The 24027-nt window shown below is 42.9% G+C and overlaps 1 protein-coding gene across 1 annotated transcript in view; it reads right to left on the bottom strand.

The window, feature by feature from the left end:
* Positions 1-4753: 4753 nt before the first annotated feature.
* SLC5A12 (solute carrier family 5 member 12) overlaps positions 4754-24027 on the bottom strand; it is a 53988-nt gene continuing 34714 nt past the window's right edge. The window contains exons 10-15 of the mRNA XM_030200696.1: positions 20287-20354; positions 19640-19726; positions 18349-18524; positions 10306-10409; positions 7266-7393; positions 4754-5985 (exon numbers count right to left, since the gene is read on the bottom strand). Coding sequence (XP_030056556.1) covers positions 5842-5985; positions 7266-7393; positions 10306-10409; positions 18349-18524; positions 19640-19726; positions 20287-20354 — 707 coding nt within the window. The 3' untranslated portion in view covers positions 4754-5841. The remainder of the gene's footprint in view (positions 5986-7265; positions 7394-10305; positions 10410-18348; positions 18525-19639; positions 19727-20286; positions 20355-24027) is intronic.

Genomic DNA, 24027 nt, shown 5'->3' with positions numbered 1-24027 from the left:
CTCCTCCTCTCGCCAGTGACGTCGGTGCGCTCCAGGGTCTTCCTCCAGGGGCAGTGATGTTGATGCGAGAGGAGGAGCAGCTGCAGGCCCACAGCCAATGCCTGATGGCTGTCTATGGTGCGCGTTTCAGGTTAAAACCACTTTTTTGCAGCAGCAGCCGGACAGCGAGGGAAGGGTGGCGAGGGGGTTGATGTTCCTCGGGGGGGGGGGCGGCGGTTTTGGCAGCGGGGTGCGACGTGGGGTTTGCGGCGGGAGGGTCATCAGCAGGGAGGTGGTGGAAGGCGTTGTTCCCAAGTTGTTGAAGAGAGAGAGGGAGGAGGTGGAGGGCGGTGTTCCTAGGTCGAAGAGAGGTAGGTTTGCGGGTGCGTTTTGGGGAGGAGGCAGGAGTGTAGCCAGACAGCAGATTTTGGGTGGGCCTAGTCAAGAAGTGGGTGGGCACCAAGTGTTCTCCTCCCCCCCCCCCCCCCCCCAATGTGATGAGGCCAGTATCAGCAGCTTAGGAAGCTTAGACTGCTGAAGTGGAGAGCAGTGTTTTCAGCACCATCGGGGGAGGTCTTCAGCTGGCGGAGCCTGGGATCCCCATTAGCTAGCACTAAATATGTGCTGCTGTTGCGTGGGCCTCAACCATAAGTGGATGGGCCCTGGCCCACCCAGGCCCACCTGTGGCTACGCCACTGGGAGGAGGGGGTGTGAGGGTGGCTGTGGCTGGTTGTTGTGGTCCTCTGTCAACTTTGGGTGTGCGATGGTTTTTCTGGGGGGGGGTTGTCGCGTATGTGTGTGTGTGTGTGTGGTTTAATCCGTTGTTACCGGCAGCGTTGATGGCCCTTTCCTTTCTTTGTTTGATGATGTTTTTGAGCCTTTGGCGGGGTTTTTTTTACTGTGTTGGAGTTTGCTGGCACTATTATGCTTCGATTGGACACTGTCGCTGCTGACGCTGCTGGAATTTGGAGACGTCATCGTGTTAGCAGATGGATACAGAAGCACGAATGTTCTTCAATGTTTTTGTCCACGCTGCCAGCTTCAGAACGTTGGAGGTGGTTTTTATTATATAGGATATACTACCCTGGGCTGAGTCAGCCTGTCCCTTCTGATCTAGAGCTGTGTAGTGACCCTTTACTGGATAATATGTTTCTAATCTACTACCCAGGGCTGAGTCATAAGTACATAAGTATTGCCATACTGGGGAAGATGAAAGGTCCATGGAGCCCAGCATCCTGTTTTCAACAGTGGCCAATCCAGGTCACAAATACCCGGCAAGATCCCAAAAATGTACAAAACATTTTATACTGCTTATCCCAGAAATAGTGGATTTTCCCCAAGTCCATTTAATTACGGTCTATGGACTTTTCCTTTAGGAAGCCGTCCAAACCTTTTTTAAACCTGTCTCTTCTGATCTAGAGCTGTGTGACTATCCTGTACTGAATAATGTGTGTCTAATCCACTACCCAGGGCTGAGTCAGCCTGTCTCTCCTGATGTAGAAATAGGCAATTATACTGTACTTGATAATATGGGACCAATATTCAGAAAACAGGAGGAGTTAGCCAGGTTGATTCCCAAGTCTGCACTGAGCCCAGAATTCAATGCTGGGATGTTTTCGGTGACTGGCATTGAATATCTGGTTTAATTTTGGCCAGTTTAAACTTATCCGGCCAATACAATATTCAGCATTGGCCAGTTAAGTTTAAACTGGTCAAAGATAGGCCTGCTATTTCAGTGGCCCAATTTGGTTGCCTAACCTAGCCAATAATGCGCTGAATATTAGCGGATAGCTGGTTATATCACACTTAAAATTTGCATTCATTTCTAAGCAGATGTACCAAATAGACAGAACCTCTTTTTCTAAACATTTTATTGTACCAAAAAAAAAATCACATATTTTATTACACAAAGAAAAAAAACAGAAAATGAATTACTGTAAAATCACAATAAAACTCCTTCAAAACTGCCAGTAAACTTGGAAAAATATATTATTTTTATTTTTGGGAAACAGCTGTACTGAATAACATATTTTACTATTCAGCCGAATACAAATAATGAAAAATATTATTCAGATGAATAAAAATAATGGACATTGAGCATTAACATAACAAATAATAAAAGAAGCAATGTGAAATCGGAGATATAGGAGGTCTTTTATTAAAGATTAATGCATGTCACCTGCAGCAGGGCCTAGAGGACCATGAGCTAATCCATAGTAAAAGATCCCCCACGTGTTTTTTTCAGTAGGATGTAGCACAGCAGCGCCCTCAATTATTTGTATTTGAATTTAAATCACTATTCAGCCGAATACAAATACCCCTAGGTTCTATATAGCGCGAACTAATTTGACTATGCAAATCCGGTCATATTCTGGATTTGCATGTGCAACTTAGTTAACAAGCCAATCGACGCTGATAATTGCTGATTAATTATTGCCGCTAATTGGCATTAGTTAGAATTTACATGCAGAACTGTCTAAGTGTATTCCTTAATGTGATGTGCGTAAATTCTAAAGTGCATAATTGAAAAGAGGGCATGGCCATGGGCGTGGAATAGGTAGGTCATTGGCATTTCTAAAATCTCTTTGTGGTTATAGAATACACCCGGTCCACGTGTAATTTAGGTTTCGGCAATGTATTTAACTGCCTGTGACTTAATTCAGTCACACGGATGGGTGCTCGGCGTATTCTATAAACCGTTCTGAAATGTAAGCTTATTATATAAAGTACACCTAAATTTAGGCATACTTTATAGAATACACCTAGGCATATTTTGTTTTGGTGTCAAGTTTTTAGTAGTGATATATAGAATCTAGTCCATAATTTATTCGGGGCACTATTTGGGGCCAAATTGAATCAAATATGAACATTCGGTACAGCCCTAGTTAGAATATTATAAACTACTTAATACACAAAATACCATGTAACATTAGTATGAGTCTGTTTTTCTGTTCTCTAGCAGGTATTATAAACTGATGTGAGGGCAGTTCCAGCTATTTACATTCAATCAACCTGGTGTAAAAGACTCCTGAAATATTTAGGACTATAAATCTAAAACAAGGGCCCTGTTTACTAAGATGTGCTAGCATTTTTAGCACATGATAAAATGCTAGAGATGCCCATATATTCCTATTATATAGAGTGTCCAAAACAATCATCCTTCATCAATTATTATCATACTCAATGCAGCAAAGTATTTAACATTTTTTATGGGGACCATCAGATGTTATAGCAATTCACACCATAGGGAACTTTCTGTTCCTTTTTCAGTTGAGGAAGGAAAAATGGTTGTGGTGCAAATCTTTTCAGACAGGAGTGAGCAAGCTATGTAATGGTTGGTAATTTAATAATCTTGGTATTGTTTAGTTATGGGATCTATTGTCATGATTATTATTGAGGAATCTTTTCTTATCACTACTGAGAAAAAAAAAATGTATCCCTTCAGAGAGCCTCTTCCCTGAGGAAGTTTTACGAAACCTGGCCATGTCGGCGGAGGTTCTCCTGCGAATTGAAATTGCTGCCATTCTTTAAGATAAATGCAGAGCTACTATGCACATTTATGATATCTATTTTATTGCACCAAAGAGAATTTTTGCTAAAGAAAAAAGCACTATTATATATATATATAAATTTTGAAGGATGATCCGATGAAGATTTGCACCACAACCATTTTTTCTTCCTCAACTGAAAAAGGAACAGAAAGTTCCCTATGGTGTGAGTTGCTATAACATCTGATGGTCCCCTGCATTGAGTAAGATAATAATTGATGAAGAATGATTGTGTGGGACACTCTATATAGTATAAGTGTAATCTAGTCCCCACATATATATATATATATATATATATATATATATATATATATATATATATATTCTACGGTCTATCTATTAGAATTTTCATATATTCCTATGAGCATCTCTAGCATTAGCTTGTGCTAATTTTTAGCACACGCTAAAAATTCTAGCACGTGCTCATTTTTAGCATGCGCTAAAAATACTAGTGCGCCTATAGCACATCTTAGTAAACAGTGCTCTGTCTTTGGGAAAAAAAATGTGCAGTGGTTTCCAAACCTCATCCTAGAGGCACCCCAGCCAATCAGGTTTTCGGGATGTCCGCAATGAATATTCATGAGATAGGTTTGGGTGAGGTGGAGGCAGTGCATGCAGATTTCTCTCATGACTATTCATTGTGGGCATTCTGATTGGCTGGGGTGCCTCCAGGACCAGGTTTAGGAATCACTGTGTTAGAGCACTGGAGAATGTACAGAGAAGAGCAGCCCTTTAGGCTAATGTATCCCTTTAGATCAGGGGTGAGCATATGCATACAATAGAGGCAGTCCATGCAAATAGATCTTATGCATATTCATTGGGAAAATTCTAAAAACCCGACGGGTTGCAGCCCTCGAGGACCAAGGTTGCCCTCCCCTGCCATAGCTAATGTATCCCCTGGGAAGATTGAACCTGTATATTAAAATAAATAACAGAATCAGATTGAATGAAATTCCACTTAGGAACCTCAAATTTCTAAAGTTGTGGCTATCTGCCACTCACAGATGACCTATACAAGGTAAAGGTTAAAAACAATAGGGGAAGGAGAAGTTTAAAGTCATTCAGAAGAAAAGCATATTTGTGTTGGTGAAAAAGTTAACTGCATTAATATTTTCTCTGCTGAGGAAGTTTTCTTTTCACACACTGTACAATATTTGTAATGGTATTATGGACACTAGCACTGAGTAAAATGCTCTTGTCAGAAATCTGCACTGACTGCTACTTCCTTGGCATTAGCTTCTAGTGAATCACCAAAGAAGTAAAGCTGAACCAGTTTGAATTAAATCCTAACCTCATCCTGATAGTTTTAGTCTGAGTGTTAGAGCTGAGGTAGAGCAGACTTTGAACTTGCATCAGAAAAATAAAATTATAGATAGCTAGATAGAGAGAGAGAGAGAGAGAGAGAGAGAGAGAGAGAGAGAGAGAGAAACTACAGTACTCACATTTCAAATTAAGATGAATTCAGACCAATCATAGCTCAACTCAGATTTTCATACTGGTCAAGTTATTTCATGTTTCAAGGCTTCTGTGGATCCAAATATATATATATGGATCTGCACTTTTATCCTAAGTATTCAAAGATTTGCAGAGCCTTCAAATAAAGTGAAGTAGCCTCTGACTATATGAATAAATGTGACTCAAATATTTACAGAACTGGACCCACTGAAGGTTCACCCTTCCTGGTTTTTTTTGCCATACTTTCTGCATTGACAAATGTCACCAGATGGATATTTATTTTCTATGGTATAGAGAAGAAGAAATCTTTGACTGACTTCTGTCAACTGCTCTACAGTACTACACCAAATGAGTCTGGAAACCAGTTTTAAAATACAGAAAAAAAATAATGCATGAGTGATGGAATGAATTTGAGACAGTCAGCAAATGTTATGCTGGCAACTTAAGGGGCCTGTGGAGCTTTGTACATAAAGCCTTATGGAGGTAATTTTCTAACAAGGGGGCCTAATTAAAGAGCCTTTGAATCATCTACTTGCCTTTAGAAAATCCTAGTGCAAGTGGCAGGTGCAGATATTTCCAGCAACCCTGGGGCAGGAGTAAATATTTGCACCAATATTTTTCAAGTATCTATGTTGCATACTTGTGAGATCCACTCAGTCTCCATCCCTGTGTACCTAAAGTTCACACCATCATTTCAGAATGTGCACTTTTCTAAGACATCGTTCACAGGTGTATGTTTAATGGCTAAACCACCGTCACTTTCCCACTGAAACTATGCCCCCTCCATTATAAAGTGACCTTTTCTGTATGCTTTCAGATTCAGGAGCTCTGCTCTCGTGTTTTCCTCATTTTATAGGGGTTAGAAATAGGTGTCTAGGCTTGGGTTTGTGTATGTTTTCTCCTCAGGGCTGTAGCCTGGTAGATATGTCTGGTAGACTTCCTTCTCCACTCCATTCTGGGATTTCATGGTAATGTCTTTCTTCAAATCATTTTCAGAGTCCTCCTGGTAAAGGTAGAAAAGAATGGTCAGTCTCAAAAAGAACAAGTCCATCAGGTTATCTGAAAATGAAGCCTTCTCACCAGCTTCCACATTTTATAGCTCTACGGAAGAAGAACAGAGCCTGTGAAAATGTTGGCATAAGACAGAGGCATAACCTGCATGGAACAGCAATTACAACAGTAAACAAAGCCACAGAGGACCAGATTCTATATATTGTGCCTAAAAAGTCAGCATTGAAAAAAAACACAGTTAGCGCTATTCTATATACTTGGTCTAAAGTTAGGTACGGTTTATAGAACACACGTAATGCTCATCCCCATGACTACAATTTAGGCACGACCATTTATGCCAACTAAAACCTGATGTAAATGCCCACGTCTAACAGGCACAGATCGGGCATATTCTATAACAGTGTGTGCAAGTTTTAGGAACTCCCATGACATTCCCATGGCCACGCCCAGTGGCATATTTATACTAGGTATGTGTGTACGCACCCCCTGTCAGACCAAGCTCTCTGCCCATACCTTAAAATCATCCCTGTTGCAGTCTTTGCCCAGGCAGGTTGCCTGCGGCCTACACCGGGATTTCCTCTCTGAATCATCCCGCCCCTTCTGATGTAACTTCCTCTTTTATGAAGGGAGGGATAGTTCTGAGAGGAAGTCCCAGTGCAGGCCGCAGGCAACCTATGAGTGCCATTGCCGCTGCCCAGTCAAAGACTGCAGCAGAGATGATTTTATGGTACTGGGGAAACAGGGGAGATGGGGGGGCACATGGAATATGTACCCCTGTAAAAATTTCCTTGCTATGTTACTGGCCATGCCCCCTCTTGAGATCCGCATATTAGAATTTACCCACACCACTTTATAGAATATCCTTAGAAAGTTGCACTCATAAATTCTAATTAATGCCAATAATTGCTTGTTAGTGGCCAATTATCAGCACTACACCAAATGAGTCTGGAAACTCATGTGGCCAATTTGTGCATGCAACTCTAGTTGCCGTATATAGAATCCGGGGGAAAGGGGGGAACCTGAAACATTTTGGGGGTCACAACCTTCAAGTGACAGTTACAACCAAAAACAAAAGTATACAGAGGGTAACCTTCACCGAGTTCCAGTTTCAACCATAACCACATTACTGTATAGATTAGATAGGCCACTTCTGTCTTATCTGCTGTCATTAACTCTGCACTATTTCACAATTTGATAGTAAGCATTAGAGGTAGACATTTTAAAGTGCAATAAAAATTTATCGAAGACTAAATCTGTAACACAGATACTCACATTGAAATTCTGGTTGTCATGCTGAACACCACACCAGCAAAACGTTTTGTATTTCTCAGAGCAAAAGCAAAATATATTGCAGACAGGACGAATTAACAAAGGTTTAATATCTTTCCCATGTGTTGCACCTGTAAACAACATATTCCAGACATACAACAGTTACACTTCAAAAATTGTTCACATTACAGAAAATAATGCAAAGCATAATGATGGGAGATGGAGGTTTGCTGATCCTAAGTAATCTTGACTTAATTTTTCTTTTATTGGCAATAACTCTCCCCCTTTTCACAACATTGCAATTTACTTTTGAATTAAACTTTAGGGATGTGCACTGAACACAATTTTTCAGTTTGATTTATAGCGTTTTGCTGTGTTTTTCTTTTGTTTTGTTTATTCAACATTAATTAAAAAAATAAAAATGAACTGAAAAAGTAAAGAAGTGAAAAACAAAATTACACCAAAAAATTGGTTTTCTGGACTTTGCTGATTTAAATTTTATAAAAGATTCCCTAAGTTTGCGACTGGTCCTGCTAAGCACCTGAAGCCTATGGGCAATCTCTGAGTCCCTTCCACTGTCCTCTTAGTAATTCCTTTTATTTATTTTTTTATTTCAAGGACTGTAGGGTGATCCCTTGTCTCTCTGTCCCATTGATACTGTTTTTCAAAATGAGGCTGGTCTCAGGCGGGCCAGCTCTGTTTTGAATAACTACTGTACAAAGATCATGCTTTAATTATTCAAAATGGTGTCAGCAAATTGGAGGATGACACCTAAATGTAGGCACACCAATGCAGGTCTACGCTGGAATTCTATAGTGGAATTGGGGTGGTCACTGCATTTGGAACACTGAAATGAAGGCACCTTGTTATGGAATTGTCCCATTAGATTGCAAACAGTTTGGGGCAGAATAAACAGGGTCAGTACTATTGAAACTATACATCTATTAGGGAAGGGTATATTTCCTCTTTGCAGCACGCAAACTCTTTACTAGACAATGAGAGAGGTCCTTACTTCATAAACTACTCAACACTCCTCAGCCAGTGAATATTCAATAAAGGTAGATAGTGGGATTCCCAAGAGGTTTGTGCTAGGACCTTCCCTCCTCCGTCTCAACATCACCCAAAACTCTGCTTTCAGGTATATTGGCCCTAAACCAGTGGCGTAGCCAGAAGTCAATTTTTGGGTGGGCCAACAGGTTGGATGGGTGGGCACTAGACAGTGGTGTGCTGGTAAATGTTTAACAACAGACTCTCTCCCCGGTCCACCTCTGCGGGCCCCCCCCCCCCCCCCCCGTCCACCTGTGCACCTCCCCTCAAAATTGCAGAGCTGGCTATAGCCGGGGAGAGAGCCTGGGGGGGGGGGGGGGGAGGCAATGCATTACTCTCTCCAGGAAAAAAAAAACATTAAATGATCCCAGGTTCCAATCTAATTCATGTTTAATGTGGGATAAAATGCTGTAAATAAATATAAACTTTTAATGTTGAGCACCTGATTCTCAAAGTGGACATGTTCCAATCATTATAATGAAAATAAAATGATTTTTTTTCTACCTTTGCTGTCTGGTGACTTTGTTTTCTGATCATACTGGCCCAGTATCTGATTCTGCTGCTATCTGTCCTCTTTACTCCGTTTCCAGGGCTTTACTTTCCGCCTTTCTTCTTCATTTCTTGCTCTGGGTCCTCCGCAGACTTGACTGTCCAGTGGATCCAGCTTCTGCCTATTTTCTTCAGCCATGTGCAATTTTCTCTTCTCTTCCTTTTCCCTCATCTCATCTCCTTCCTCACTCTTCCCTCCCCTCCATCCATGTCCAGCATTTCTTCTCTCTCCCTTCCCTCTCCTCCATCCATATCCAGCAGCCTCCTCTCTCCTGCCCTTCCCTCCATCCATCCATGTCCAGCAACCTTCCTCTCTCCTCTTCCCTCCCCTCCATCCACCCATGTCCAGCAACTCTCCTCTCCCCTCCATCCATCCATACCCAGCAATTCTGTTCTTGCCCCTGTCCCCTCCATCCATCCATTCCCAGCAATTCTCCTCTCTCCCCTTCCCCCACCTCCATCCATCCATCCATCATCCCCAGCAATTCTCCTCTCTCCCCTGACCCCCACCTCCATCCATCCCCAGTGACTCTCCTCTCTCCTCTCCCCTCCCGTCCATGTCCAGCAATTCTCCTCCCCCATGCATCCTTCCCTCCCATTCCATTCCACCTGCCCGCCCTCTCTCTGACAGCAGCACTTCCCAGATGCTGCCTACCACCGCCATGATCGCACGATCTACCTCCTCCCTCTGTCTCACTCTCAACAGCAGCGGTAGCGATTCAAACACGCTGCTTCCTGCTTCTAACCCGGAAGCGTCTCCTCTGCTGATTCTAAGTAATCTTGACTTAATTTTTCTTTTATTGGCAATAACTCTCCCCCTTTTCACAACATTCCTCCTACCGCTGCTGTTGAGAGTGAGACAGAGGGAGGAGGTAGATCGTGCGATCGTGGCGGCGGTAGGCAGCGTCTGGGAAGCGCTGCCGTCAGAGAGAAGGAGGCAGATGCAGGATCAGCGCTGCCTGCTCCCTCCGCTCTGCTGCTGGGTGGGCCTGAACCCAAACTGGGTGGGCCTAGGCCCATCCAGGCCCACCCATGGCTACGCCCCTGCCCTAAACTATGGAATGAACTGCCCTGCAACCTCAGGAACCAACCGTCACCTTCCAGCTTTTAAACAGGTCTTAAAAACTCACCTGTTTTCTTAAGCTTTTCCTCAGTTCCACTGATCTCTCTAATCCCACGCCATGCTCTCTTCCACTCTCTCCTGCCTTTTAGTTTCATTTTAACATTGTAAACCACCTAGACAGCAATGTGCAGGCCTTTGGAAGTATGTCAAATGCAGTAACTAAATAGCAGCTTTCTGAAACTGATCTGTACATATGATTGCAATTTACACGTGGATATGTTTCTAAAACAATGGCCTTATTGTAAGGGACATAAAACCTTCAGACCCCAATGTATTAAAAATGTGATTCTAGTGCAAGCATAATTTTAGAATCATTTAACCAACCTGTTATGAAGCTTATGAGAAGCCCTGCGATAATACACCCCAGAAATCCCACAGCGCTGTAGTAGAGGTAAGACATGGAGTACCAGGTGTCTGCCAACTGCGGCCTACAAATGCAGAAATGATAGAAAGGCAACAGATTACAGTAACAATAAAATCTAAGTCCAGGGGACACTGAGGGGCCCTTTTACTAAGCCACGGCAAAAAGTGGCCTGCAGCAGTGCGTGCGTGTCTTTTGAGAACGCACTGGGCCATTTTTGGCCACATCCTAGAAAAAGGGTCTTTTTTTAGGGGCCAGAAAATGGATGTGCGGCAAAACAAAAACCAGCATGCATCCATTTTCAGTCTGAAATGAACCACCACCCATTGACTTAGAGGTAAGGTCTCATGTGCTACCGGGGAGGTAGGCATGCAGCACACGCACACTTATGTTTACTGCTGGGTAAGTATCCAAAAAAGTTAACTGAGGCTCTAAAAAAACAAAATTGAACACAATATCAAAGAGTCCAGTACTATTGCACAAACATATATATTGCTTCTTTTTCTAAAATGAGGAAGAGACTTCAATACACCCAAACGCTTACTTAGATTTTAACGTCTTTCACTGGAGTTGTAGCGTTCATCATCGGTCTAAAAACCTCATGATATTTTTCTTATTTTTTTAATGATTTTATTTATTAATTCTTAATCCTTAATTAAAAATATTCATCTTTCTCTATTATTTTCTTCTCAATTTTTTCAATTTTTCTCAAAAGACAACATTTTACTATTTGCTCAATCGGTCATAACTTTTGCATTAAACTTGTTTAGTAATAGCAAAAAAGGTCGAGCACTTAGCTAACACCCGACAGTGGACAGACCCGTTTCACTCTCATGGCTTCCTCAGGGGCTGTGCATCGACGTGTGTGAATGTCAAAAGGATGGTATCAATCATTTCAATGATTGCATTGCATCCAGTCCGCTACATTCAGCAACCATGTGTTTTTAGCATGCGCCCAATTCAGAATTACTGCCCGGGGCACACGGTAGCTGAGTGGTAATGCCGATATGAAATGCGCTGGACGCGCATAGGCCCTTACTCACCTTTGTAAAAGGGCCCCTCAATGAACTTACATGGAGACACTTTTAAAAGAAATAGGAGTAAATATTTTTTCACTCAATGTATAGTTAAGCTCTGGAACTTGTTGCCAGAGGATGTGGTAACAGCAGCTAGCGAACCTTGGTTTGGAAAAGGTTTGAACAAGTTCCTGGAAGAAAAGTCCATAGTTTGCTATTGAGACAGACATGGGGAAGCCACTGCTTGCCCTGGGACTGGTAGCATGAAATGTTGCCACTATTTGGGTTTCTGACAGGTACTTACGACCTGAATTGGCTATTGTTGGAAGCAGGATACTGGGCTAGATGGACAAGTCTGACCCAGTATGTCTGTTCTTATGTTCTAACAGTCGACAATGAATAAAAGAAAGAATCTTAAAGAATCCTTTACTAAAGTTTAAGAAGCCCCTTTACTAAAGTGTGGCAAAGTTTTGCACTTATTACCTGCTAACGTTTGCAGTTACAATATAGAAAAAAATATTTAGAGTGCATTACATGTGTTCATAGTTCGCATGGATTTCCTTACCACCTCCTCTTTAGTACAGTAGGTGTATATGTGCTAACAGCAACAGTGACTGTGCAAAGTACCAGCACTAAGAACAAAACACAGTCCATGCCAGTTCCTCATCCATAATCTGCTCATTTCCCACTTCATAACAAGCTGTACAGTTAGAATGTGAATTGGCCTGAGCTGTCATGCAAGGTGGTAACAGTTACCATTAAAAGCACATGCTAATTCACAAGTTCACTGCTTAGTAGACTTCAGTAAAAGGACCCTTATAATTAAATGTCTCTCTAGTGCAGGAACAGGTACAAAACCTTGAGGATCCTACTTACACAGTTGTACAAATTACAAAGAAAACACTTAAAAGCAGAAGTGTCAGCAGGAGGTCAATGATCTCTGTCTGTGTTTTATATAAAACTGATTCTATTGACTGCAAATTAACCACTTTTTAGAAGAAATATGGGAGACTTGGTTAATTCCTGATGTTCTTCCTTTCACCTCCACACAAAGAACAAGAATTACAAAATGCAGACATGCTGTAACATTAGAGAAAGTCTTGCTAAACAGATTGAGTTTATTTATTTATTTATTTATTTATTTATTGGGATTACAGAAGAACATAAGAGTAGCCATACTGGGTCAGACCAATGGTCCAGCTAGCCCAGTATCCTATTTTCCAAACAGTGACCAAGCCAGGTCACAAGTACCTGGCAGAAACTCAAATCATGGCAACACATCATACTACAAATCCCCAGGTAAGCTGTTGCTTCCCATGTCTGCCTCAATAGCAGACTATGGACTTTTCCTCCAGGAATTTGTCCAAAACTTTTTAAAACCCAGATATGCTAACTGCTGTTACCACATCCTCTTGCACATAGATGATAAACAAATACAGCAGAATAAAATATTCATATAGTAGAACATACTATGGCGTGGAGGGGCACAATCAAACGGGGCGCCCAGGTTTTCCTGAAGGTGTCCTCGCAGGACATCCCTGCGAAGGGCGTCCATCTTTTGTTTTGATAATACAGTCGGGGACGCCCAAATCTCAACATTTAGGTCGACCTTAGAGATGGTCGACCTAAATGTTGAGATGGTCAACCTTAGAGATGGTTGTCCCCGGTTTTCGGTGATAATGGAAACCGAGGACGCCCATCTCAAAAATGACCAAATCCAACTGATTTGGTCGTGGGAGGAGCCGGCATTTGTATTGCACTGGTCCCCCTGACATGCCAGGACACCAACCGGGCACCCTAGGGGGCACTGCAATGGAATAACTGATGCACTAACTGAACGGAAAAAGCCCTTCCCTTACCGATCCCTTAGCGATTCAAAAAGGAATGGGTATGCATGAAGGAAATTGCATGCAAATGAGCTGCTCGCTGTTAGCTCATTTGCACACAATTTCCTTCCTAAGGAAGGGAAGCCAGTGCACAGCAGCCAAGCATTATGCGTGGCTGCTCTGCGCATGCCAAAGATGGTTTCATACATGCAGACAAGCTGCGTGTATAATAGCCGCTTACAACCTTAAAAAAAATACAAGTCCAGGTGAAAATGTCCAAGTGCTCATCAAGAAGGTCGTTTTTTTTATTTTTTTGAGTGTGGGTGAAGGACGTCCAAGTGTTAGGTGCCTTCGCTATGCCTCCGTCCCTGCGATGGGCAGTTGAGGATGTCCAAAATGTGGATGTTTCTGTGAGAAGGACATCCATGCCTTTGCTATGCCTCTGACACCCCCTTCATTTATTTAAAATTTGGATCACAAGTAGCAGCAGTGGGATTTCAACTAGCCACCTCTGGATTGCAAGACCAGTACTCTAACCAGTAGGCCACTCCTCCACTCCCTTGAAATTTGTCCGTCCTTGGTGGGGGGGGCAGTTCAGGACGTCCAAAATGTTTGAAAGAAGGACGTCCATGCCTTCGCTGACACACACATCTCCCCCCCCCCCCCCCCCCCCCGGGACCTGCATACTGCTGCGATGGACCTGAGTATGATATTTGAGGCTGGCAAAAAAAGTTTTTAAAGTTGTTTTTTTTCGGGTGGAAGGGGAATAGTCACCACTGGGGGAGTCAGGGGTGGTCATCCCCGATTCCCTCCGGTGGTCATCTGGTCAGTTCGGGCACCTTTTTGAGGCTTGGTCATAAGAAAAAATGGACCAAGTAAAGTAGGCCAAGTGCTCCTCGGGGATGCCCTTCTTTTTTCCATTATCGCTCGAGGACACCTATCTGTTAGGCATGCCCCAGTCCCACCTTCGCTACGCCTCCAACATGCCCCCGGGAACTTGGTCGTCCCCCGCGACGGGAAGCAGTTGGGGACGCCCAAAATCAGCTTTCAATTATGCCAATTTGGGCGACCCTGAGAGAAGGAAGCCCATCTCACGATTTGTGTCGAAAGATGGGCGCCCTTCTCTTTCGAAAATAAGCCTGCTAGTGTCCCTACTTACAATGTCAACGCAATATACATTAAAAAAAATCTTGATAAACAGCATAGGGTGTAAGGGTGGTGGAACATAAAGAGGTCCTTTTACTAATGATTAGCACATGCTAAATGCTAAGAAGCCAATAGGTATAAAATAGGCTTCTTAGCGTTTAGTGGGCACAAATCATTAATGTGTGCTAAATCTGTTGTCACACCATAGACTGGTGAAGAAAGGCTAAAGCAGCTAGGGCTCTTCAGCTTGGAGAAAGTATGACTAAAGGGAGATATGATAGAGGTCTATAAAATAATGAGTGGAGTGGAACGGGTAGACGTGAATCGCTTGTTTACTCTTTCCAAAAATACTAGGACTAGGGGGCACACAATGAAGATATAAAGTAGTAAATTTAAAACAAATTGCCAGAGAACCTAGTAAAAGTGGTTAGCTTAGTGGGGTTTAAAAAAATGTTTGGATGGCTTCCTAAAGGAAAAGTCCATAGACCATTATTAAAATGGACTTGGGGAAAATCCACTGATTATCTAGAATAAGCAGCATAAAATGTATTGAACTGTTTTGGGATCTTGCCAGGTATTTGTGACCTGGATTGGTCAATGTTGGAAACAGGATGTTGCGCTTCATAGACCTTCAGTCTGTCCCAGTATGGCAATCCTGCTTATTTTCGAAGGAGAAGGGCGGCCATCTTCCGAAACAAATCGGGAGATGGCCGGCCTTCTCCTAAGGCTGGCCAAATCGGAATAATCAAAAGCCGATTTTGGCCGGCTTCAACTGCTTTCCGTCGCAGGGCCAGCCAAAGTTCAAGGGGGCATGTCGGCAGTGTACTGAAGGCGGGACGGGGGCGTGGTTAAGAGATGGCCGTCCTCGGCCGATAATGGAAAAAAGAAGGCCAGTTCTGCCAAGAATTTGGCCGACTTTACTTGGTCCCTTTTTGTTCATGACCAAGCCTTGAAAAGGTGCCCGAACTGACCAGATGACCACTGGAGGAAATCGGGGATCACCTCCCCTTACTCCCCTAGTGGTCACCAACCCCCTCCCACCCAAAAAAAATTAAAAAACATTTTTTGCCAGCCTCAAATGTCATACCCAGCATCATCACAGCACTATGCAGGTCCCTAGAGCAGTTTTTAGTGGGTACTGCAGTTCACTTCAGACAGGCGGACCCAGGCCCATCCCCCACCTGTTAAACTTGTGGTGGTAAATGGGAGCCCTCCAAACCCCACCTGAAACCCACTGTACCCACATTTAGGTGCCCCCCGTTACCCTTTAAGGGCTATGGCAGTGTTGTATAGTTGTGGGTAGTGGGGTTTGGGGGGACTCAACACTGAAGGTAAGGGAGCTATGCACCTGGGATCAATTTGTGAAGTCCACTGCAGTGCCCCCTAGGGTGCCTGGTTGGTGTACTGGCATGTGAGGGGGACCAGTGAACTACAAACGCTGGCTCCTTCCACAACCAAATGGCTTGGATTTGGCCGGTTTTGAGATAGCCGCCATTAGTTTCCATTATCGGTGAAAACCAATGGCGGCCATCTCTAAGGGTGGCCCAAATGTTGAGATTTGGCCGGCCCCGACTATATTATCGAAATGAAAGATGGCCGCCCATCTTGTTTTGATAATACGGTCGGATACGCCGCTTTACGGGGCTGTCATTAGAGATGGGCGCCCATAGAGATGGGTGCCCCTGTTCGATTATGCCCCTCAATATGTACTTATGTAAGATAGAAAATAAGGGTGACTAACAAGAGAAACTGTGATTTTCTTTTCCATCATCCTAGGAGTATCTTAGGAGTTTTATTTTTAATTTTATAAGAGTTAGCAATAACTTGCCACAATAAGGAACACATTAACCCAGGGATTCTATATATCACGTCTTAATTTCTATGGGGAAAGCAAAGCATATTCTGTAATGTGGTGCGCTTAAATTCTAAGTTGCATAGTTGAAAAGGGAGCAAGGCCATGGCAGAGCACGGGCGTTTCTAAAATCTTTGTGCTTTGATATAGAATACACCCTCTCTGCGCCTAATTTAGGCATTGGGATTTATGCCAGGTAAAACATGGCGCACAACTAAATTTAGTCATGTGGAAAGGTGCTCGGAGTATTCTATATACCATGTGGAAATTTAAGCCTATTCTATAAAATATAGGCATACTTTAGAGTACACGCCTAGGCGTATTTTATTTCCCTATGGAATTTTCAGGCGCCATACATAGAATCTAGCTCAAAAAGTGGCAAATGGGAAAAGACGTTTTGAGAATTTGAAAGAACAACATTGTGGAGAAATTGTTAAATAAATAAGAAAATAAAGTAAAGTGTGCTAATGGATTTAGTGATATCGATAAGACACCCATTATATTCCTATGGCCCATTACGAAACCATTTGTCACTGCACCTTCTGTTTCATTGCTCCAGCGCTTTGGAATTGACTCACTTTGATAGTAAGGAGTGAACTCTCTATCAAAAAATTACAACCTGACTTTTTAACCATTCTTGGAATGCCCTCCCGCGGGAGGTGGTGGAGAGGAAAACGGTAACGGAATTCAAACATGCGTGGGATAAACATAAAGGAATCCTGTTCAGAAGGAAAGGATCCTCAGGAGCTTAACCGAGATTGGATAGCAGAGCTGGTAGTGGGAGGCGGGGCTGGAAGTTGGGAGGTGGGGATAGTGCGGGGCAGACTTATACGGTCTGTGCCAGAGCCAGTGGTGGGAAGCGGGATTGGAGGTTGGGAGGCAGGGATAGCGCTGGGCAGACTTATATGGTCTGTGCCAGAGCCGGTGGTGGGAGGCGGGGATAGTGCTGGGCAGACTTATACGGTCTGTGCCAGAGCCGGTGGTTGGGAGGCGGGGCTGGTGGTTGGGAGGTGGGGCTAGTGCTGGGCAGACTTATACGGTCTGTGCCCTGAAGAGCACAGGTACAAATCAAAGTAGGGTATACACAAAAGTAGCACACATGAGTTGTCTTGTTGGGCAGATTGGATGGCCCGTGCAGGTCTTTTTCTGCCGTCATCTACTATGTTACTATTCAACCTGACTGGGGGGGGGGGGTGTTCTAGGGGTTGCAACTTACTAGGCCCTGTGTAGACTGTTTACTCTCTGATTACTATCTGTTGTTATGACTGAACCCCTTTGCTTTCATGAATTGTAGCTTTTTTTCTCATATTTCTTTGTGTGATTAACCCCCCCCCCTCCCGTTTACTAAGCTGTGCTAGCAGCTGCCATGCGCTAATGCCAACACAGCCCATTCACTTTCAATGGACTGTGCTGGCATTGCCGTGTGGCTTAGTAAACAGGGCAGTTAAACTGTAAACCACTTTGTCCTGCTCAGTCAGTTAAAGATGGTACAGCAAGTCAAAAATAAATAACTTAGCACACTTTAGTAAAAGGACCCCTAAACCTGGGGACCAGATAAATTATTTCTAATATTTATAAATCTTAAAAGCGGCCTCATCTGTTGTCCCTTTTTGAAATTGCCTTTTTGAAATATGTAAGTGCTGCAGACGTAAGTAGCATTGTGCCATTTGACTGTGTAAATCTGTTATCTATTCATGTAAATGTTTCAAATTACTCTCGAACTGTATCATTTTGAAGAGAAGAATTAGGTGTACAACAAGGAGATGCAAATTCCTTTGGCAGTTTAGAGAGGCGGCCCATTTTCCCTTTTGAGAACAGTGCAAAGTCCGTGGCAAAAACACCCCCAGAGATTTGAAAATGATTTGAATGCTACTTATCCACAGTTTACTGGGACGTCTGTTAACAAGTACATAAGCAGCGAGCCTGTGTTCCGTTTCACCCTCAGCTCTCTGAATTCAGCTTCGAGCTCTCTGAATTCAGCTTCGATTGTAAACTCTCAGGAATGGGAACACAACTACGGAAATTTCTTTGGTTAACAAGGCTCACACGAGTAACATCTTAGAAATATCATTACACATTTAAAGTCTCAATACGGTCATATCAAGGTTTTGGTTTGGGCCTTCTGATTTTCATACTACAAATGCCCCACTGAGCGATAAAATATACCTGAAAGAGGCTTCGGTTGGAGTGAATAGAGTAGTCTGGGTGATGTTGGATCTTACACAGAGATCTGTGCTTAGGTCCAGTGGCTGTGCCTTTGCCGATGGAGCAGGATAAATAAATGCGCCAATTCCAGCCCAGAAAGATAAGAGGATTCCTGTCAGCAGTCCACCTATAGCACCCTTAAGAAAAAAAAGTACACAGAAGAATACCTGAATACATTGACAATATGGTCCTGCAAGCATTATGGCCTCTATCATGCAATATGATGGAATTTTGCAAGTCTTTGGATTTTATTGAGAAAGAGATAGGAAACCACTATAGGTGGGGGTCGGCCACAAACGGGCTAAAGACGAAGGAAGGGTTAAAAGATAGGGAAGGTAGAAAGAAGGAGAGGTAAGAGTTAAAAGGGAAGGGAAGGAGGAGCAAGGGGAGAAAAAGGTTAAGGAATAGAGGAAGTAGGGACATTGCAATTCAAAGACAAGGCAGAGAAGCGTTTCCCTCCCCACCCACCCTGTCAACATTAGACCCAGTGAAGGGCAGTATGTGATATCAGTTAAGTCCGGGTACACAGCACCCTTACATTTAGTAGATGAAAGAGAAGTGTCAAACTATGCTGGTTAAAGAAAATTCATGAAGGAGCAGGTATGGCCGCATGTTAGTGGATACCTGACAGAAAGGAGTATTGGGACGGTTTTGTCTCCCGACTTCGATGGTCGGGAGGGCTTGTGGCATTGGATGCTGTAAGAAACGGTGTAGGCACATCCTTAAATGGGATAAGGCAAGAGCACTACATGTCCTAAGAGTAACAGAAGAAAACAGAGACAGGGTGCTTAGACGGCAACACCTGTGATCCAATAGGAGATTGCAAATAATGAAGACTGTGTACCCTAAGTAGGAATTTTGATAGCAGAAATGTTGTAAGTCATCGAATGGTTATATTGTTCAAATAAGTTATGGTGTTTATGTTCCTGGCTGCGGCCTTAATAAAAATCCAATTTCTATCGAAACTGCCTACAGTGTCTTCGTAGAAGTATAAGGCTTGAGCTGAATGTGTGCCGAATTCCCGATTTGTGCATTAAGGAAGAATGTTGTATAGGACAAGTTGAATATAGGAAAAATGTTATTAAAATCCATATTTCTGTTCAAAACCTCACAGGAAACATAAGAAGAAGCCAGCACAATAAAGCCACATAGAAGAGTTAGCGAGATAATCATTGACCCTCCAGTAACTGCACAAAACACAAATCAGTGGAAGTTCACATTAATTATCAGTTAGCTATAGCAGAGTTCCTACCTTCCAGTTTGACCAGGGGAACACAATTCCCAAAGTAAAGAGCCCCAGCATCGGTCCACCGCACATTCCGTGAATACTCAGTGCTGCCTATTGGACAAGACACATTTTAAGAGACTCTGCACTAGAAATATGTCCCCTACATTATCAGAATTCCTGTCAGTGCACTATGTCTGGTGCTACTGCAAAATGAGCATAAGAACGGAGATTTTAAAGACAAGTTGTAGATGAAAAGAAACAATCCTGCTTGAAATGGGATAGTGATGATCACCCTGTACTGAGGCTGATTTTCAAAGCCATTTCACAGGGTGAGGAGTGGTTCTTATGTGTAAACAGCTGAAAGTACATGGACTGTTCTCCATATTTTGGGTCACATTTAGAGCAGGTGTCTCTGAGCATAATGAAGGAAAACGTGTTGCTTTCAGTAAAAAAAAAAAAAAAGCAACGGCAAATGTCACTGGGCACTTGGCGGTCAGAGCAAATTTCCAAAATGAAAGTACATCCATGCATATGTCAGATTTGAAAACCGACACAAAGTCCCCTGGAAAAGCACAGCCATGGACATTGTCTAAATGTGAACAGCCCTAAGCCTGAAGTCTAGGAGAAAAGTGTGATCTGCCTACATTACTGGTAATGTGATACATACATACCTGCACAATGCTGCCCATGAGAGAGGCTGCCACTGCCATTGAGGTGCAAATGACACCGAATACAATGCCTGGAATGTATGATTGTTACTGTTAGAATCACTATTTGTAAAACACAACCCAAATGCAACAATCAGAAGTGGTTGTTCCTAAATGCTGACTTACTGTAGTCTTCTATAATGTATTGGGGGTACAAATACTAGCGTATTGCCTAGATTATGGGTGCCTAATTTTAAGTCCCCTTTATTGAATTGCCCCTGCAGGACTAAATTCTATATATGGTGCCTGAAAAATTGGCACCAAAAATATTTCCGCCTGGGTGTAATCTATAAAGTGCACCTAGATTTAGGCATGGTTTATAGAATACGCCTAGCGGCCATGCCTGCGCCTAATTCTAGGTGCATCAATTTACATCATGTAAAACGTGGTGTAAATACTGGTGCCTAAGTTAGGCGCAGAGCAGGTGTATTCTGTAACCATGCGCGTAGATCTTCGGAATGCCCAAAGTCTGCCCATGACTTCGCCCCCATTTTGACAGTGCGGATCAGAATTTATGCTCTGCACTTTACAGAAAATACCTAGCAATTTGTGCATGTAAATTCTAATTAATGCCAATTAGTGTAAATAATTGCTTGTTAATTGCCAATTATCGGTGCTGATTGGCTTGTTAAGTAATTAAATTGTAGGCGCAAATCCAGAATACGACTGGATTTGCACCTGCAATTTCAGTCATGCTATATAGAATCCATATAGGCATTTGTGCTATATAAGGACCATGCATATGTGAATCCAGAGAATTCTGTGTTTCAAACAGCAGGTATAAATGTAAGCTATAGTTCTCCTGTGGCAATTTTCAAAGCTGAAGTGTTGATTTATTCTTTGAAAAGCCATCAAAGTGCACACAGAGAACACTGTGCATATCAAGACCAGTTCTATAAATGCGTGTGCATAGTTACATGCTCCATACGCACAGAAGGGCCGAGATAAATAGCACTAATGTACTAGTGTGTGCACTGTATGCGCACATTGCGCCATTCTGTAAAATAGCATGTAACTGTAAGAGAGTGTACACATGGGCAGAGCATGGGAGGGGCCTAGGTGTGTCTACATCATATGTACGGAACTTCCAGGAAACTATGTAGTGCTTGATATTTAGCCTGTGCTGGTAAGCGACTGGTAAGCTTGAACTAACCCTGGATATCCAATGCCGGCCACACACGGCTTCAGGCACTGAATATCTGGGTATGACCGCTGATAAGGAAGTTGTTCAGACCGGTGCCCTGTTAACTTGTTGTATATAGTTAGGACAGCTATTTTGCTGTCCTAACTTTGTATGGTTTCTTAGACAGTTAGTACACTGAAAATAGCTACTAACTAGCTAAGTTTCCACTCCACCATGACTCTGCCCCCAACTGCCCATAAATTAGTCAGTTGCAGCATAGGTGATTAGAGAGGATATTCACAGGCACTGTCTGGTTAAGTGCCACTGATTATCCCCAGATAGCCCTTTTCAAGTGATTTAAATGGCCAGGAGCCTCTCCTGGCTGTTTAAGGGCCAGATGCACTAACCCCACATAAAGAGCCCTTTCCTTACCGATCCCTTAGCGAATCGTAAGGAAAGGGCATGCATGAAGGAAATCGCAGGCAAATGAGCTGCTCGCTGTTAGCTCATTTGCACACGATTTCATACCTTCCAGTCGGCCAGCTGAGCATGCGCATGCCAAAGACAGCTTAAAAAGGATGTCCCTGACGAGCACTTGGACGTTTTTGTTTTCCAGATTGTGATGGGCGTCCTTCTCAGACGTGCTTTTCTTACATGACCGAAATGACCACCGCTGGAGAGAATCGGGAATCAAGACATGCGCGGATATCCAAATCAAAACTATTTGGACGTCCCTTTCGATTATGCCCCTCCAGGTCTCTCTCAGCCAATCACAGCACTTTTAGCTGTCACTGGTGTCAGCTAAATGCGCTGTGATTGGCTAAGAGAGACCTGGAGGGGCATAATCAAAAGGGACATCCAAATAGTTTGATTTGGACATCCTCGCATGTCTCGATCCCCGATTCTCTCCAGCGGTGGTCATTTCGGGCACTTAAGAAAAAAACGTCTGATAAGGACGCCCATCACAATCTGGAAAAAAAAAACATCCAAGTGCTTGTCAGGGACGTTCTTTTTGGGTTTTGAGTGAAGGACGTCCATATTAGGCACTTTAGAAGGATGCCCCTGATGAGCACTTAGAAGGTTTTTATTTTCTTTCCGATTCCCTCACAGCAGCCCCAACGAGAGGTGCAGACCTCCCACTAGGTTTTCCATGGTGCATGGGGTCAGAAATGGTAGTGCATTGCATCGCATACATATTATAATACTAATTTGCTCATTTGCATTCCGTTTTCGTTAGCTGCTACTGTGAGAGGAAAATGGCTCGGAGAACCCTTTTGTGCATGTCCCGGTTTACTACTTATTATTTATTGCATTTGTATCCCACATTATCCCACCCATTTGCAGGCTCAATGTGTCTTACATAGTTTTGTAATGACATTGTCATTCCAGAATATCAGATACAGTTAGTAGTGTGAAGAGATTAAGTAGGGAAGAAAGAGGAAGTGATTGGGCGGGTGATAATAGAAGTGGATTTTCATAACTAGTTGGGTTGGGAGAGTGAGTTAGTGAAGCTGTTGGTTCTCGTTGTATGCCTTGTTGAAGAAGTGTGTCTTCAGAGATTTGTGAAAGTTATTTATTTTGACAATTGATTTCAGGTCTGTGGGTAGAGCATTCCATATCTGTGTGCTCGTGTAAGAGAAGGTGGTGGCATGCATCAGCTTGTATTTTAGTCCTTTACAGCTGGGGAAGTTCAAATTGAGAAATTTACGGGATGTTCTTGTGGCGTTTCTGGGAGGCAGGTCCACTAGGTTTAGCATGTAGGTCGGGGCGTCTGCATGGATAATTTTGTGTACAATCATACATATCTTGAACGCAATGTGTTCTTTAAGTGGGAGCCAGTGCTGTTTCTCTCTTAGGGGTTTTGCACTTTCATATTTAGTTTTTCCAAATGTGAGTCTGGCGGCCGTATTCTGGGCTGTATGGAGTTTTTTGATAGTCTGTTCTTTGCAGACCGCATATAGTGCATTGCAGTAATCCAGGTGGCTTATTACCATTGACTGTACTAGGGTGCGGAAGACGTATCTCGCGTTAAACTGGCTAGAACCAGTTTAAAAACCACGTTGCTGGCTCGTTAAGTTTAGTGCATCTGGCTGTAAATCGATTTGAATATTGACCTCTTAAGTGTGAACATTTTCACCTGGTGCAACTGTTCATACCTAACCTCCCACAATCAAAATCGACTTATGCCCATATTCTATAACAAAATCTTAGCGCACAGATGCCTTTATAAAAGTGTCACACAACACTGAGCATCAGCGAACTAACCTCAAGGTGCCCCGTTATAAGATTTTCCCCCATACTTTTAACTCATGTGCACAGTTATAAATCCATGACAGTCACTGCTCCTTGGGGCTTAAAATCTACTCAAGACTAACAGACAGACAACACATAATCGCTAAAACAGCAAGTCCATGGCCAAGAAGAATTAAAGCAGGTAGTTATAAATGGGATTTAATTAAGGACCTGAATTGACGTTGTGATCTGTAAGTGTTTAAAGAGAACTCTCCTGATTGATATTGGGATCAATATTCTAAAGCATTTATCCTATTAACTTTAGAAGGTAACAAGATAAATGTTTGATT

This window comes from Microcaecilia unicolor, chromosome 4, assembly GCF_901765095.1.
Source record: "Microcaecilia unicolor chromosome 4, aMicUni1.1, whole genome shotgun sequence".
Taxonomy (NCBI): Eukaryota; Metazoa; Chordata; class Amphibia; order Gymnophiona; family Siphonopidae; genus Microcaecilia; species Microcaecilia unicolor.
The sequence above is the reverse complement of the archived record's forward strand: the minus strand, read 5'-3'. Positions and strand labels throughout refer to the sequence as shown.